Here is a 17,615-nt window from a genome sequence, read left to right on the forward strand (position 1 = left end):
ATGAGGATGCGTAAAAGGCTAAGCTCGAAACTTCTTTGTTTGAAATGCCAATTGGCATTTTCTTTTAAAGAGCTCTTTTTCTGCTCACATGCTTCCACCAGAGGAAACGTATTTAGGTGAAATGTATGAACTATAGAAATGTAGGAGACCATTGAATGTGGTTTAAAAAGAAGAAATATACAAACTTCAAAATAAGAGTGTATAAATGGGCTGTTCCTTTACTTGTCCAGCTCTTATTTTCAGGAAAGATCTTGCCAACTTTGATACCTCCCTTGAGTGATGGCTGCTACTCTTCCCTGCTTGGACAATCTTCCAGAGTCAAGTTGAGATGCTGACAGCATTTCAGCGACCCAAGGCCCCAGAAGGGAGAATGGAAACGTTGGTTGGGCTAAAGGTGTAGGCCAGTTAGGACATTCCAATGGGGTCTTTATCTGTGGAACTAGGACTGTGGGCAAAGAGAGTCAAAGAAGGAAGAAACCTCAGCCCGGGCTGCAGTGCCCATTACAGCAGTGACAAGATGGCCAGGGATATTGTCAGGGTTGCTACTGCTCTATCGGGGCGGGGGTTAGGCTGGGCCAGAGACAGTGTGATGCTGGACTGTGTTGGAAGCTGAATCCACAGCATTCTGTACCTTCTTGGCCAAGTATTCCTTCTGTGTACAGAGAGAGGTAATAGGTGTTTTCTAGGAACGTGGACAGGATCGTGTGGCTCTCCCTGTGTCAGGTTAGGCCCTGGGTGTTGGTTCCAGCCGATGGGATCGCGTACTCAACGAGACTTCATATACACACGCCTCCCAGAGCTTGAGGGAGAGAAAATGAAGGGTGAGTGGGTAGGAACTCTGAACTCTTAAAGGGCCCTTTTTAGTGCTTTTACCCAGCAGGCGCAAACGAGGAATAGCAAAAGTGAGAGCTGAATAATTCCGGAAAAGGAGAGCAATTTTCAGTATAAAGTGAACAGAGAAAATCTCAAATAAACTTAGATGTAACCAGTCAAACACTGGACACCATTTTTACCCTTTTGCAGGCCATTCATACCGGGATCTGCACAGTGAGTCTAGGGAGAGGCTGAGGGCTGGTAGGACTGGACTTAACCTTGTACACTGCCTGCCACAGGTAGCAAGCTCCAAGAAACCTATGTGAGGCCAAATAACCCACTTGGTGTGACTCAGACTGGTGTGGGAATGCAGGGGTTTGGTACAATAGAGGACAAAGCCACATAAACTTCTCACTGTTAAGGGTGGGAAGGGGTGTCCAACCTCTGTTGGCATCTGCAGTTAGAGGTGGCAGAGTCCAGCATCAAGGGTGTCAGGGACTGTGCAGAATAGCTAAGTTCTGAGTAGGGCTCCTCATCCAATAGAGACTGGAATAGAAGTCAGGACACGTGGAAGGACCTTGGTTGGTCACGTGGTTAGTCTGTGAAGGAGGAAGGCTTCTTCCGGGCGGGCACGTCTGCACCCAGCAGGCTCACATCAGGTTCTCCAAATACTGGGCTTAGAGCAGCCCAGTCAGCTTTAGACGATGATGTTGGTGAGGATGGGACAGGGCCAATCCTGGTTTAAAGGTTGGCAGGCAGGCCTGGTGGCTAAAATTCTCAGTCCCACAGTCGAGTGAGGCTGAGCCAGGCAGGTGCCGACAAGCTGTTGAAGATGTCTATATATTTTTAATCTGCCTGTATGCAATTTTATTTTCATTTCTGGAGCCCTTCAAAATGCGATGCCTCTTTTAGACGGAGGACCAAATTGCTTTGGGACAAGTGAATAAATTCGAAGCCGCGTTAATTGTGAACAGCCGTCCTTGGCTTTATGTGAGGAAGTAGCAATCGGTTTCTCAATCCAGGGACCTGGGGAAACAGATCACTGACGTTTGTTGAGAAAAACATTCTCAGGAAACTTCTTTCTGCCACTGGAGGCAACGGCTTGTTAACCTGTGCCAAACGACCATGTATGGTCCAAACTCTATAATAAATTCAGCAATGCTTCATCTTTCTATATAGAGCAGATACAGGAGGACAAAGGACCTTTTGTTTTCCGGGGATCTCTTGCAGAGACCCATGTGTATGAACATAATCACTGTATTTAGAACCAGTGCTTTGTTATTTTTAGCAACAACAAAGGAACCAGCACTCTTAGCTTCATCAAATACAAAATGCCTTTTCTACCCTCCCCCTCCCTTGGGCATCTCCCCCATTCTCTGCTCCCATTGGTATGTGAATGTGATGCTCTGAGCAAATACATATACGGAGATGGGAATGTTTATGTATTTGAAAGAAATGTCAACGTCTTCCCTCTGAAAAATGCTGCTGGTGTGTCAAGTACCATCACTGGCCTCTACTTCACCTTGTTCTTTAATCATGATCACAGTTCTTCTGTAAACTGTACCCTCTCAGCTTATGTTAAGTGGAAAGATTTTGATAGTATTGGATTTTGGATTTAGTATTTCATACCTCATAAAAAATGTTTGTTTTCCCTTGGTTGTACGGTTTAGTTTTACGATGCCCTTCTTTTTATCATCTACGAAACGCTCAGATCTATATTTGTGTTGAACACACTTGATTTTGTAAACTTGTCTAAATAAATTTAGTCTGATATTGATAATCCTAATTAATACTGTTAGTTTAATATGTATACTATTTTTTCTCTGTTTCATTTTTTTCCAACTTTTGCTATTCCCCCACCTTCTTCGCTTGCATTTACTTAAAAGTACGTTGATTCAGTCACAGAATGTGACTGTTGCTGAACTTGTCAGCTTGCTCTTTTGTAGAAAAGAACCTCTTAATAAAAATACAAGTCAGTCCATCTGAGAGTTGTTTTGATGTGCCTAATGGCACAGGCCATAGTGAGGGATTTTAATTTAAGATGAAATGTAAGAGCCTTGTTAAGATTTTGGCATCTTGATACCTTCCAGAGGAGGACAAGCACATTCCGGAAGTTCTCTTGGTATTCTCCAGGCCTTTTGCTCCCCGACTTAATTCTTTAATTCTCTTGGGTATCTTAGCAAGAGGGATAAGCCTTTTTATTCTTCTCCTCTTATTGCCCTGTCTGTTGCTTGTAAGCTTTCTTCTTGCTATAAAGTCATCTCTGAGACCTAGAATAGGAAGAACCTTGTAAATGTTCTCAAAGTGAATACTTTTAGTTTGTTTCTCAGCTGTGGCTTAAATTCAGCGACTGAAGCACATCCAAGACGGAGACTCAGGGAAGAAAATGGGACAAAATTCAAGGAGAAAGTGAAATTATCTTCTGAAAGAACAAATAAGAAAAAGACTGCTGGCTTCTGGGGGAGTTGTTTAGTTATCCAGAATGGCTCTTAGACTAGCTCAATCTGCTTGGATATCTGTTCATGGGCTTTTGAAAATCCAGAGTGTTCTCCTTTGTGTGCCATGGTTTACAAAGAATGAATCTGGCAGGAAAGATCATGATTCTTCACCGGTGAGCTTCCTTTGTGTGTTTCAGTCATGATATTTCTGATTAATGGCGAGGTTGGAGAACATCGGGTGCATTTTTCCTTCTTGCAGGGCATTGCTCACAAAATTGACACTATCCAAACCCACCCTAAATAGCTACCACCAGCCTTAGTCACCTGGAAAAAAATGATGGTTGGAATCAGAATTTATAGTCACCAAAGAGGGGGTCTCTTGGAGTTAGGTCGGGGAGAGAAAATCCTCCCCTCGTGTTGAGAGAGGAAAGAGATTTTGTCCCCATGTTCTGCTTCTGCTTTGTGCTCAGCATGGAAGAAGTAAAGAAGAAATACCCAGGACTAAACCAGCTGGAGTGAACCTGACCTCTTAGTCCATCATTTCTACACTTGCCTTCTAAATCTGATGGTAGGGCTTCCCTGGTGGTGCAGTGGTTGAGAATCCACCTGCCGATGCAGGGGACACGGGTTCGTGCCCTGGTCCGGGAAGATCCCACATGCCGCGGAGCGGCTGGGCCCGTGAGCCATGGCCACTGAGCCTACGCGTCCGGAGTCCGTGCTCAGCAACAGGAGAGGCCACAACGGTGAGAGGCCCGCGTACCGCAAAAAAAAAAATAAAATAAAATAAATCTGATGGTAGTGGAGAAAGTTTTCAGCAAAAGCCTAGTGATTCTAGACTTCATCAAACACAGATCCTCCTTAAGAACTGAATTTAGAAGGAAAACAGCAGGACTTTTTTACTCATATACTAGGAGGAAGGACTCGGAGAAAAATCAGATTTATTTGCTCTGAAATTACTTTAATGTCCTAGCAGGCTCATAATCCCTATGATGTTATAAATTACCAAGATTTGAGTAGTGTGGGAGACTTTAAAATACTGGAAAAATATATTATCAATTCGATAGCCAACAAAAATAACCTAGATTTGAGAATTATCTGGTTGAAACATCAATTGCCATGTTTTTTAATTGAGGTGTAATTGACATGTAATGTTATATTAATTTCGAGTGTACAATATAATGATTCCATGTTTGTAAATACTGTGAAATGATCACAGTAAGTCTTGTTACCATTCGTCAGCATACATATTATAAAACTTTCTTCTTTTCTTGTGATGAGACCTTTTAAGATTTACTCTCTTAGCAATTTTCAAATATACAATACAGTATTATTAAATGTAGTCACCAGGTTGTACATTGCATCCCAATGAGGTATTTATTTTATAACTGGAAGTTTGTACCTTTGACCCCCTTCACCCATTTCACTCACCCTATCACGCCCCACCTCTGGCAACCACCGTTCTGTTCTCTGTATCTGTGAGCTTGGCCTTTCTGTTTGTTTTGTTTTGTCTTGATTTGATTTGATTCATTTGTTTTGTTTTGTTTTTTAGAGTCCACATACAAGTGAAATCATGTGGTATTTGTCTTTCTCTGCCTGATTTATTTCACTTAGCATAATGCCCTCCAGGTCCATCCACGTTGTCACAAATGGCAAGATTCCATTCTTTTTTATGGCTGAGTAATACAGAAGCAAAAATAAACAAGTGGTACTACATCAAACTAAAAAGCTCTGCACCGCAAAGGAAATCATCAACAAAATGAAAAGGCAGTCTACTGAAGGGGAGAAATATTTGTAAATCATATATCTGATAATCATATATCATATATATAAAGAACTCATAAAACTCAATAGCAAAAATAGAAACAATCATTAAAAAAATGGTCAGAGGGGCTTCCCTGGTGGCGCAGTGGTTGAGAGTCCGCCTGCCGATGTGGGGGACACGAGTTTGTGCCCCGGTCCAGGAAGATCCCACATGCCGCAGAGAAGCTGGGCCCGTGAGCCATGGCCGCTGAGCCTGCGCGTCCGGAGCCTGTGCTCCGCAACGGGAGAGGCCACAGCAGTGAGAGGCCCGCGTACCGCAAAAAAAAAAAAAAAAAAAAAAAATGGTCAGAGGACTTGGATAGACGTTTTTCCAAAGAAGACATGCAGATGGCCAACGGGCACGTGAAAAGATGCTTGGCATCACAAATCATCAGGGAAATGCAAATCAAATCCACAATGAGATATGACCTCACACCTATTAGAATGGATATTATAAAAAAGATAAAAAATGACAAGTGTTGGTGGGGACGTGGAGAAAAGGGAACCCTCGTGCACTGTTGATGGGAACATAAACTGGTTCAGCCACTATGGAAAACAGTATGGCAGTTCCTCAAGAAATTAAAAATAGAATTGCCATATGATTCAGCAATTCTACTTCTGGGTATTTATCTGCAGAAAATGAAAATACTAACTAGAAAAGATACATGAACCCTCCCATGTTTATTGCAGTATTATTTACAGTAGCCAAGGTGTGAAACCAACCTAAGTGCCCACTGATGGATGAATGGATAAAGAAATTGTGAATACACACAGAAACACACACAATGGAAAATTACCACATTTTAAAATTCAGCAAATATTTACTGGGAGTCCACTTTGGGCCAGGCCCCATTCTAGGTGCTGAGTTATAGCAATGAGCAAATAAATTGATCCCTGCCTTCATGGCGTTTACACTCTAGTTGGCACGAGGCATACATTCATAATAAATACATCACGTCATCTGTTCGATGGTGATAAATGCTATGGCAAAAAGCAAAAGTGGAGCAGGATAAGGGGGCTCAGGCCTCCCTGCGACAGGAGAGGGCGGCTGTCGCATCGCATTGCAGGGTCAGGTTTGGGCTTTGTTGAGAAGGTGAGGTTTTAGCAAAGACTTGAACCTGGTGTGTGTGTTAGCCCTGTGAATGAGTACCTGGGTAGCTGGAGGAAGTGTTTCAGGCAGAGGAAATAGCTTGAAATAAAGGTCTGGAGCGGGAATGAGTATCTTTAAGAGCGGTCAGCGTGCTTGGAGGAGAGAGAGGGTGAGAGTCAGAGGATGTGGGATCTGAGGGGCAGTGGGGTCCGAATCAAGGGTGTTGGCTTTTTCCTTTTAGGGAGTTGGGAAGCTATTGAGGGTTTGGGGCAGAAGGTAACATCTTATGATTTAAGCTTTAAAAGGATCATCCTGCTTCTTTGTTGAGCATGAGACTGGGGCAGAGGCAGCTGGTCCAGTTAGCAGACCCTCCCTTTCAGTGATGGGTGAAGGATGAGGGTGGCTCAAACAAAGTGGGTAAAAAAAGGTTGTGTTCTAGATACTTTTCGAAGGTCAGGCAGTCACGGTGTCCTGACTGATTGGATATAGGATTCCAGAGAAAGAGAGCAGCTGGCAGTGGAAGGATTGAGTTACCTTTAACTGAAATGGGAAAGGCCGAGTTCAGTTTTGGAAGTGTTGGAGATGTTTCAAAGATATCCAAGCAGAGCTGTCCGATAGGCAGTTTGATGTACAGGTTGGAAGTTTTGGAGACAGACGTGTGAGAGTGATCAGCATGGAAAAGGGATTTAAAGCAGGAGACTGAGTGAGATTTCTGAGGAGGTGAATGTCGATAGAAACGAAATGAACACCAAGGATTGACCCTGGGGCACTCCAGCTTCGAAAGGCCAGAAGGAAGAGGAGGAACCAGCAAAGAAGATGGAGGAACAGCAACCAGTAAGGTAGGAGGAGAATCAAGAGAATGTGAAGCCCTGGAAACCAAGGGAAGAAAGCATATCTTGGAGCATGTGATCACCCAAGTCAAAGGCTGCAGATGGATGTTGGAGTTGGCAATACCAGGGTCACCACTGCCTTTCACAGGAGGATTTTTAGAGACGTGGTGGGGTCAAACGTCTGACTGAAGTTAGTGCAAGAGAGAAGTGGGGAAGAGGAGTTGGAAGAAGTATAGATGATGCTGTCATGGAATTTGCTGCAGAGAGGAGGGAAGAAGTGACTGGTACACTTCCTGCCTCTCTGGCTGGCTCCAAGGTGGATTCCCCGCACATTTTGTAAAAGCTCACAACTCTTCAGGCATACCTTATTTCAGTGACGTGGCTATGTGCCATCAGCGTAGAAATTTGGAACCGGTTGAGATCATCAAGGTCATTTCAGTTCATCTCCCACCTGACAATGGAATCTTCTTTGCAATATTAATACAACCAACATTTAAATGTTTTTCATGTGCCACCTAGGGATCCAGAGATGAATAAGGCACAGTTCCTGCTCTTGAGAAGCATACCTTTTTTAATGGGATGAGGCAGGCATATATGCTTCCCAAGAGAAAAGGGAACCTCCTTCATACACTCTTGGTAGGAGTGTAAATTGGTGTAGCCACTATGGAAAACAGTATGGAGGTTCCTCAAAAAACTAAAAATAGAACTGCCATATGACCCAGCAATCCCACTCCTGGGTATATATCTGAAGAAAACAAGATCACTAACAAGATACACCAAAAGATACACGCACCCCGGTGTTCATAGCAGCATTATTTACAGTTGCTAAGATATGGAAGCAACCTAAGTGTCCATCAGCAGATGAATGGATTCACAAGATGTGGTATATATATACAATGTAATACTACTCAGCCATAAAAAAATGAAGTTTTGTCATTTGAAGCAACACAGATGGACTTAACATTAAGTGAAATAAGTCAGACAAAGACAAATACTGTATGATATCACTTACATATGGAATCTAAAAAATACAACAAACTAGTGAATATAACAAAGAAGCTGACTCACAGGTATAGAGAACAAACTAGTGGTTACTAGTGGGAAAAGGAACGGAGGAGGGGCAATATGGGGGAGCGGATTAAGAGCTACAAACTATTAGGTATAAAATAAGCTACAAGGATATATTTTACAACATCCTGGGGAATATAGCCAATACTTTATAATAACTATAAATGGAGTATAACCTTTAAAAGTTGTGAATCACTGTATTGTACATGTGTAACATATAATTTTGTACATCAACTATAGTTCAATAAAAACTTTTAAAAATATATAAATATTATGATACCGGCATGTATAAAATATTGCGAAAGCACAGGGGAGGAGAACTAACTTGACCTGGGGAAGTTAGAAAAGATGATATGCATAAAAAACTGACATTTGAACTAGGTCTGAAAGATGAGCATGACATTTTCCAGGTGGAGTGCTGAGGAGAATCCCTTTATCAGATAAGAATCCAGCTCCTTTTTGAATGTTTATAACTGCAGAGAGCTCCCTACCTTATGAGGCCCATTTCATTTTAAATAGCTGTAATTGTTGCAGATGTACTTTCTACATTGAGCCAAGCAGTGCCTTTGACTATTTCTGCTCATTGGTCCCGGTTTTCTCCTCTGGAGCTAATGGGCAGAGACTCATCTTTCTACCATATAAGTCATTTCTATATTTGAAAATAGTCATCTCTTTTCCATGTTGAAAAAAGGGAAATGGATAAAGTCTCCAGTTGCGTTCTCTGAGAAGCTGATCTGAGACTAAGTTGGTGGACAGGAGGTTTAGGAGGGAATGCTCTTGAGATCAACACCAGGAAAGGAAGGGAAGATTGGGCAGGAGTGGGCAGAGAGAGAAATCCAGGTGAGACGCAGTATTAATGGAAGCTTGTGGGTAGTTCTGAAGATAGACTCATCCTTCAGAGTTGCCTAGAAATAGGGCGAGAGGACCAGGTCTTTAGACGCCATGACCACCAGTCATTCAATGCGTTCTACTCCAGGAAGGAGACGTGACTTTGGGCCAGGTGGTTCTCTTCAGCTGACACAGTCCCCAAAGTGGGATGGCAGCTGAAACCAATTGCTAGGGGCACCGTCAGCAGCTGGGGTAGTTAATCCCTTATGTCCGAAGTGGATCTGTAAGGGATCTCAGTGATGCAGAAGAAGAATCTCATGTACTGCTAATTCTTTAGGCAGCTATTTTCTGAGACAGTTAATAGAATGAAAAAGAGTACCTGTTTTTTGGGGTTTTTTTTGTGGTACGCAGGCCCTCTCACTGTTGTGGCCTCTCCCATTGCGGAGCACAGGCTCTGGACGCGCAGGCTCAGCGGCCATGGCTCACGGGCCCAGCCGCTCCGCAGCATGTGGGATATTCCCAGACTGGGGCACGAACCCACGTCCCCTGCATCGGCAGGTGGACTCTCAACCACTGCGCCACCAGGGAAGCCCCAAAGTACCTGTTTTTGTTTCTTCTTATTAGCAAATAAACACCCTGAACATCAATGTGATGAGGTTCACCATAACAGTTCCAGACCGACAGGGTCTGATGTACAATCATGTCTTCCCTGTGCTAACTGCACCTATAAGTCATGATAGCCCTTCACCTAGACCTGCTTTAAGGGGCTCTCAAGGCAAGTTGAAGAAGTACATTCACGCAATAAATTTGACTGGGAATCTTCCTGAGGAGGAGGAGACTGCTCCAAGGACCCCTGCACATCACATTTTTTAATGACATTAGGAGAATACAAATGTAAGTGTGGAAGCATAGTGAGCTGAATTATATCCCTGTCCTTCATCCTAGAAGATGCTACTTCTTGTAGTGATCACAGTGCATGCTGGGAGCCTGCAAAGATGGATGCTTGGCCACCAGTCCTTTCCACTCCATGCACACATGAAGATTGCTCCTTGATCTATGGCTGTGACCATAATTTGCAAAGCCTGTCACTGCTTACAACTTTTAGTTAGCCCAAAGCTTCGTTGAGAAAGAGCTGTTCCATTCCCGATTACTAGACACTAGACAGATGTGTCAACTAAATTAATAACACTGGACCTCTCATTATACCGGGAAACATTTGCCCAAGCTATAACTTTGTCTCTTGATTCCTGTTTGGTTTCATTAGCCTCCTCTTGGTGTCACAGATAAACTGGCTGTGTAAGGCATCCTTCTTTAATGAAGGATTGGCAAGATAAAATGGTTGAACGGGGCATTGATGGAAGCAGAGGAATCAGAAGGATGATTGTAGAGGAAGAGAGAACTAGAAGGTTAGATGGGGATGTGGTGAGGGTTAGATGGAGCCATATTAATTTTTCTCTTTTCTTACTTTCATCATATATTGGCTTTCTTCACATAGTAGCTGGTGGTTTCTTTAGGAGCTCATGTATAATTGTGAGAGACTTTTAAGAGAAGACTAAGAGAGGAGAGGGTCAGGTTGGTATATAGTAGATTGGTTTTCTTTTAAATTCAATCTCATTAGCATGGGCTCATTTACTAAGGACCATCCCGCACCCCCCCAACCACCAACATGGGTTTTCTTTCAAGGCTATCTCTAGCTGTGTATTTGAACCAGCTGTGGCTTCACTGTAGATGGAGCTTTGTGGGTATTCAAGAACCTCCTTGTGATATGTTCATTTATCATAGAATGGGTAAACATACTTTGTTTACAATGGGGATCCCTCTCATCCTAAGCCTGTGCGTTTTAAGGTACTTTTAAAAGCTTTTGTCACTTTGTTATGTCCACTGGGCTGGTGAAAACTCAAGTGATAATACGTCTCTTTTGAGAATTCCCCAAATCCCCTAACTTAGCTGGAAGTAACAAGAAAAACAAATGGCTGTCCCTTTAAAGTGATAACCATTCTGGGTGAGCTGTTCTGTCACAGGGCCTTCCTTTCCTGTTGCTGTGGTTCTCTGTGGGCCCCTGACAAGTCTTGTCATAATTAAGCTTTGTTGTCCTGGATTCCCACTATATCCTATGACCTAAGGACAAGGTCAGCTTCCCCTGAAGAGCAGTACACAGTGGCATTGAAGTAGAAGACCAGGAGCGGGGACTGGCCACATACGAAATCATTGTTGTATCCTGAGTTAATTTCCATTCCCTCCCCACCCATTCTTGATGCCCCACCCTCTCTACTTCTCTGAATTCCATTGTCCTACCAGGCTCCTCCTTGACTGTATATTTAAGCCAGGGGAGGGAGCCATTATAAGCACCATTTTACCCTTAGCAGAAAGAATTGCCCCCAAACGACTAGGCAGCTACTGTTTCATTCTTCTTGTGGGGAACGTGAAGAGTTCAAGTCACGTGAAGTACACACAGCTCTGGCAGAGCCTCGAGGGGCTGGCAGCTTTCATTGCCGAATCAGGGTCTTTGGACACCAGCTGGATAGTTCCCAGCCTGCATTTTTTTTTCGATAGTGGGTGCCCAAAAAATACTCAGCAGTTTCTCAGCTGTACAACAATGTGTTCCTGAACTAAGAAATCACTGCATCATTTTGTTTAAAAGCCTGATCTCTTGTAACCGTACTTTGAAGCTCTAGTTAGGGGGATAAAAAAGGACTGCCCCTCTGAATTAAAGACACAATTTTGTTAGCTTGGATTGTTATAAAATGGAGATGAACCATCAGATAGGAGGTAGGGGCCACTGACCAAGAAAAGAGATGTCATTACCCAGGAGGAAGTCAGGGGAAAATGGACTAAAAGAGAAGGACAAGGCTGAGAGGGTCTTCATTGTGTGGTTTCAGATTCTTCTAGCTGTAAGATCGAGATAAAATGCAGGGCTTGACATCTCCAAACAGCAGGTGAAATACAGCTTAAAATGGGACACATTTAAAATGGCTTCTCCCTCAAGAGGTGGGAGAAAACATAAGATGCTTAGAATTGACGGAGGGTTGTGTGTAATACACAGGTCAGACGGAGACCCGTGGCATTATATAGGTAAGAGAAAGAACAATCCTTTCTATGTTGTTCTCATATAAAGCTTAATCGTATATGACCTTGAAGACAAGTCATTCTAACTTGCAGCTGACACATACTACTTGTGCATTACTCCACCTACATACCTCATTATCAGAGTAGAAGACAGAGAGAAAATTCCATGTGCATTTCACCTAACAATTATGTCTTTATAGAAAATCTTGTAGTACAGTGTGCTTCCCTGCTAGCCATACCTGAGTACCGCCCACCTGCTGGGCGACTAGAGGTAGACTTAAGGGCAGATTGATGACATTTTGGATTATTCACTCCAATTGAATAATACATATCCCCAGTTGATGAATCCAAAAGGCTCAAAAAATGGAAAGTGTGTGTTTGTGTTTATATAACTCACTTGACAGCAAAACCTGACCTGAACTGACATAAGGCCGTTTACAGTCTTTACCCCACTTTATATGATTCTTCACATGTTTTGCTTTAGAAATATTAACATATTTGATTTTAGGAAGCTGCCTGAGGCTCTGCAGTAGCCCCAGGGATTTCAGACAAGAGTATAGACCCATGTCAATTTTCTCTAGAGGAAGGTTTTAGGAAGGAAAGTGTTACAAATGTTTGCAATTTAAACATATCCAATTTTAAAGGCATTATGTGGAAAAAGTAAATAATGAACACAAACCTTTGTATCCAGATGGTCCAAACTCTCCCTCACCATCTTCGTTTTGATTTTTCTCTCTCTTTTTCTTTCTTTGTGTTTACTACTTTAGGATGAATCCTCAATGTTTTTCCAGTTTGGCCCATCGATTGAACAACAAGCTTCCGTGATGCTCAATATCATGGAAGAGTATGACTGGTACATCTTCTCTATCGTCACCACCTACTTCCCTGGCTACCAGGACTTTGTAAACAAGATTCGCAGCACCATCGAGAATAGCTTCGTGGGCTGGGAGTTAGAGGAAGTCCTCCTGCTGGATATGTCCCTGGATGATGGGGATTCTAAGATCCAGAACCAGCTCAAGAAACTTCAAAGCCCCATCATTCTTCTTTATTGTACTAAGGAAGAAGCCACGTACATCTTCGAAGTGGCTAACTCAGTAGGGCTGACTGGCTACGGCTACACGTGGATTGTGCCTAGTCTGGTGGCAGGGGACACAGACACAGTGCCCTCGGAGTTCCCCACCGGGCTTATCTCTGTGTCCTATGATGAATGGGACTATGGCCTCCCTGCCAGAGTGAGGGATGGAATCGCCATCATCACCACCGCCGCTTCTGACATGCTGTCCGAACACAGCTTCATCCCCGAGCCCAAGAGCAGCTGTTACAACACCCACGAGAAGAGAATCTACCAGTCCAATATGCTGAACAGGTGAGTGTGGGAGGTCAGAGGAGAGCTTCCAAGACTGGGTTGGATGTTCAGATACTGGGGGAGCAGCCGTTCAAGATGTCTGAGGTTGAGGACTGGTCAATGGGGTCGCGATCGTTTGTGACGGTGGGAGATCTGGATCCAGAGCTTGCCGCGCTGCGTTCTAGTTCTGAGAAACGCAAAACATCTCCCTCTTCTTGACCGCTTCCCGTGTGCCAGGTCTCACGCTAAGCACTTCGTGTGTTCGACCTCATTTAAGCCTCAAGGCAACAGCTCTTATTAGGCAGCTTTTAAAAATTGTTTCATTTTGTAATACAAGAGAATAAGCTTGTCCGAAGTCCCGCTGAAAGTAAGAGGTTCAGTTTGGAGTTGAACCCAGGTCTCTCTGCTCGCTACACGCCTGATCACTATGAAAGATGAGACAGGCATAGCAATGAGGGAAGACCAGCCCCCTTACCTTTGGGACACTGCTGTACAGAGAGGGAATGGGGAATAGGATACATGGGTCTGTGGGCACATGAAGAGGATTCGTCCCTTGGTTTTTAATCTGCCTTTGCTTCGCCTTTCTCTGCCTTTGAGATTAAGTGCTGGCGTAGAGGCAGCTTTGATGGCAGCTGTTAGTCTGGCTTATAGAATGAGAAGAAGGTGTGGGTGGAATCCTCCTCCCCCGACCTCACCTCAGAATCCAGCTATGATGGCAGCACATCCTCTTAGGGGCCATTGTGTGACCAAGTGGGGTAGAAAATTCTGCACTGTGCTTTTGTGGTTTTGTTATTTGTATAAAACTGCTACATGCGTACACTGTAAAAAATTCAAACAATATAGAAGAACTCAAAAAAAAAAAAAAGTAAAAACGACCTTAAATCTGACTAGCCAAAACGGTCATTATTGAAATAATTAATGACTGTCTTTCTAGCTATCTCCCGGTGCATGTATACCTGTGTGGAGATAAATCTACAGTTTTACATAAATGGAAATATAACCAGACGTGCTGTTCAATAACCTGACTTCCTTTCACTCAATAATGTATTTTGGGTATCCATGTCACCTTTATTATGAACTATATCAGTGATATAGAAAGATATTCAGAAAAACTTAATCCATACTCAGGTACCCACCACCCAGCTTAACAAATAAAATATTAGAAACTGTACTGCAGGGAGGTTGAAATACATTTAGAGGAGGTTGAATGTGTACTGACTTGTACTTATTTAACTTCTGGAAGGGACTTGGACTCTGTAGCCTCTTGACTAAGCTCCTAATTCAGAGTTGACACTAAAAGTCATTTTTCTGTGGCTGCATCTGTGATCCAATCCTGATATCCCCCCACCTTGAACTCTCTGCTTTCTCTGCCATCCCTAGTTATCCCTACATGTTGGTACAGACCATCTTGGTGTTCTTCTTGCCTCCCTGGCAATTCTGTCTCAGGCTCCCCAGCATGCTTCTTCCTTTACATATCTCTTAAATATTGGTGCTCCTTCGAGGTCTGTCCTATACCCTCTTTTCTTTTTTCTTTCTTTTCTGGCTGCACAGTGTGGCTTGCAGGATCTTAGTTCCCCGACCAGGGATAGAACCCGTGCCCTCGGCAGTGAAAGCTCAGAGCCCTAACCACTGGACCACCAGAAAAGTCCCTAGACTCTCTTTTCTCCTCCATTGCCAAGAATACAATGAATGTCCGTAAGTTCCCCCAAACGGACATCGCTGGCTGCAACCTCTCCCTTGAGCCCCACGTCTGTCTCTGTATGACCACATCTGTTCCTTTGGATGCCATGGGCCCTAGAACATACCATACCCAAGGCTGCACAGCTGTCTCCTCTCCCATCAACCCTCCCACCCTCTTCGAGCCAAGTTGCCACCACTTATAAACTTATAACATCCTGTTACCCGGTTTTCTAAAGTAAACATGTCCAAGGTGTCCTCGATGCCATAGCCCTGACACCTCGTAGCCAATCACGGCCTTGTCTGTGGACTTGCCCTGGAGAACTTTCACTTATTTTCATCGCCGTGCCATCGCCCAGTCCACCGCTTCCTACTTGCATTGCTGCAGGGCCTCTTAAATCTCTTCTGGCTTCCAGTTCTGCTTCTTTTCAATCTCCTTTGCAGCCGGAGTGATCTAAAATGAAAATGTGATTTCATCACTTTCTTGCTTAATACCTTTCAGTGGCTTTTCATTGCTCCTATAATAAAGTCCCATCTCCTTAATATGGTTTATAGAGTCTTCCACAGCGTGAGCCTTCCTAGCTTTCCAAAGTTGTCTCCCGCCCCTCGTCCCTTCAACACCGCCTTCCCGCCACACTGAACTTACCATGTTCTCTCTCCCTTCCGGCTCCTACTGCTGCCTTGAATGTGCTCCCCAGGCGCCCCTGCCCAGCCATACACAGATGCACGTGCCCCTTCACCTGCCTCCTTCTCTTCATCCCTCAGGATTCAGTCTTGGCATCCCTTCCCCTGGAAGCTGAGCCCCGGACTAATCTCACTTGGTTACACACCTTCCCTGCCTCCTGTGCCTTTCCAATAAAGATGATCGTCGTTCTGTGCTCTGTTATCTCTCTTCCCTGTAAGTTCTCTGAAAGCAGGGACCCCTCTGTCTTCCTCATTCTCGTGGCACCAGGGAAGACACCTGGAGCAAACGAATGACGTCTTCCGAGTTGCTGAGCTGCCCGGTGCCTTCCTGCTCTCCAGGAGCGTCTTTGTTCTGCTCCTCTTTGCAAGACAAGGGGCACCTCCTTTAAAAACTTACTATATATTGGGTTCTGTACATTCATGTTTTCTCCCTAATTCAGTTTATTTTCCCAAATATTTGTTCATTGAAACCAAGATGAACGAGCAGAAAACATCTGCCGAGCAACACAAGGAAATCAAGTGGGTATTACATTAGGGTCCATACATGTGGTTCAGGAATGCCTGCTTTTACCTTAAAACCTCCTCTGGGTAAGCAGCTATCTGAAGATAGTATCTCGCATTTGGCTTACTTCACATTAGACTGTAACTGTTATCTCGGAAGCTTGGTCTCTAACCATTGTATCTTTGAAACCACAATTGTTTTTTGTTTTGTTTTGTTTTGTTTTTTGTGGTACGCAGGCCTCTCACTGTTGCGGCCTCTCCCGTTGCGGAGCACAGGCTCCGGACGCGCAGGCTCAGTGGCCATGGCTCACGGGCCCAGCCGCTCCGCGGCATGTGGGATCCTCCCGGACAGGGGCACAAACCTGCGTCCCCTGCATCGGCAGGCGGACTCCCAACCACTGCGCCACCAGGGAAGCCCCACAATTGGTTTTAACCTTTGTCGCCATCTCTTGTGGCCCCTCAGGAGCGTGGCTCTCCTCAGTCCTCTGTACCCCTTGCTTAGAGCTTATTGTCAAGAGAACCGCAAACGCCCACCCCTCCATCTTCTCAAGTGTAGCAGTCCTAAAAGGAACAAAGATGGCGCAGCACGGACTATTCATCCGTTCCTCCAGTACCAGGGCAGAGCAGAGGGAGAGTCCACCTTCCCTCAGTTTCCCAAGTACACTGTGTAAAGGTCTCACCAGACTTATCAGAGCATTTCTCCACCAAGCTGTTTCCTCTGTGAACCTTCTCTTCTGCCCAGTTCCCTGAATCTTCCAGGCTTCTCCATCTGACTGCCTGCTGGGCATCTCCTCTGGGCTATCTCCCCTTGTCCATGGACCTGCATCCCTCACGCTTCTCCATTGTCTTTTCCTTCCCCTCCTCCCAAGTGCAGCTTCTCATGGTTCTAGAATCCAATTCCTAGCCTCTCTTAGCATTTTAATATGTTTTTCTATCAGGACCCAGGAAGGATTGGGGTTGATGAACAGGGACTCTACGGAGGACAGCATTCAACTCATCAGTGGGACTCAACTAGGCATCCTCGGTCAGCGGTCCTCCTCCTTCCCCTGGTCGGAATTCAGCCCCTCCTTCAGAGCTCTGGTCTCACTAGGGTCACTCCTTTAAATAACAGACCAAGCAGCCACAGCATTTAGCCACAGCAGGAAATCTTGCAAATAAAATTGTTGCAAATGCTTAACTGTCGCCTTTGGCCTGATGCTCATCTCCCAGCATCATTAGCAGCAGCATCCCCAGGAAGGCTCCTCAGGACGTATCTGGGGGTGACGCAGCCAGGGATGGCGCCGGCAATACAGAGTCGGGAAACGTCTTCTGGTCTCACTTTCTGAAAACCCAGTGGCATTCACAGGCCCCATCGTCCGTCCCCAGAAGCATTGCAACGGGAGGGAAATCCCTCATTCACACCTGACCAGACTGTGGCTTTCTTTCCACGTGAAGGAAGTTCCTAAGTCTAGATTTCGGGATCACAGACAGGAGAT

At 44.5% G+C, this 17,615-nt stretch overlaps 1 protein-coding gene across 1 annotated transcript in view; it reads left to right on the top strand.

Annotated features, from left to right (window-relative positions):
* The window catches only part of GRIN2B (glutamate ionotropic receptor NMDA type subunit 2B), a gene marked incomplete at both ends in the record, with an annotated part of 298,387 nt that overhangs the window by 99,413 nt on the left and 181,359 nt on the right, over positions 1-17,615 (top strand). Inside the window, one exon of the mRNA XM_082635335.1 lies at positions 12,701-13,299. Coding sequence (XP_082491461.1) covers positions 12,701-13,299 — 599 coding nt within the window. The remainder of the gene's footprint in view (positions 1-12,700; positions 13,300-17,615) is intronic.

This window comes from Mesoplodon mirus (genome assembly GCF_964341445.2).
Source record: "Mesoplodon mirus genome assembly, chromosome: 11".
NCBI lineage: Eukaryota > Metazoa > Chordata > Mammalia > Artiodactyla > Ziphiidae > Mesoplodon > Mesoplodon mirus.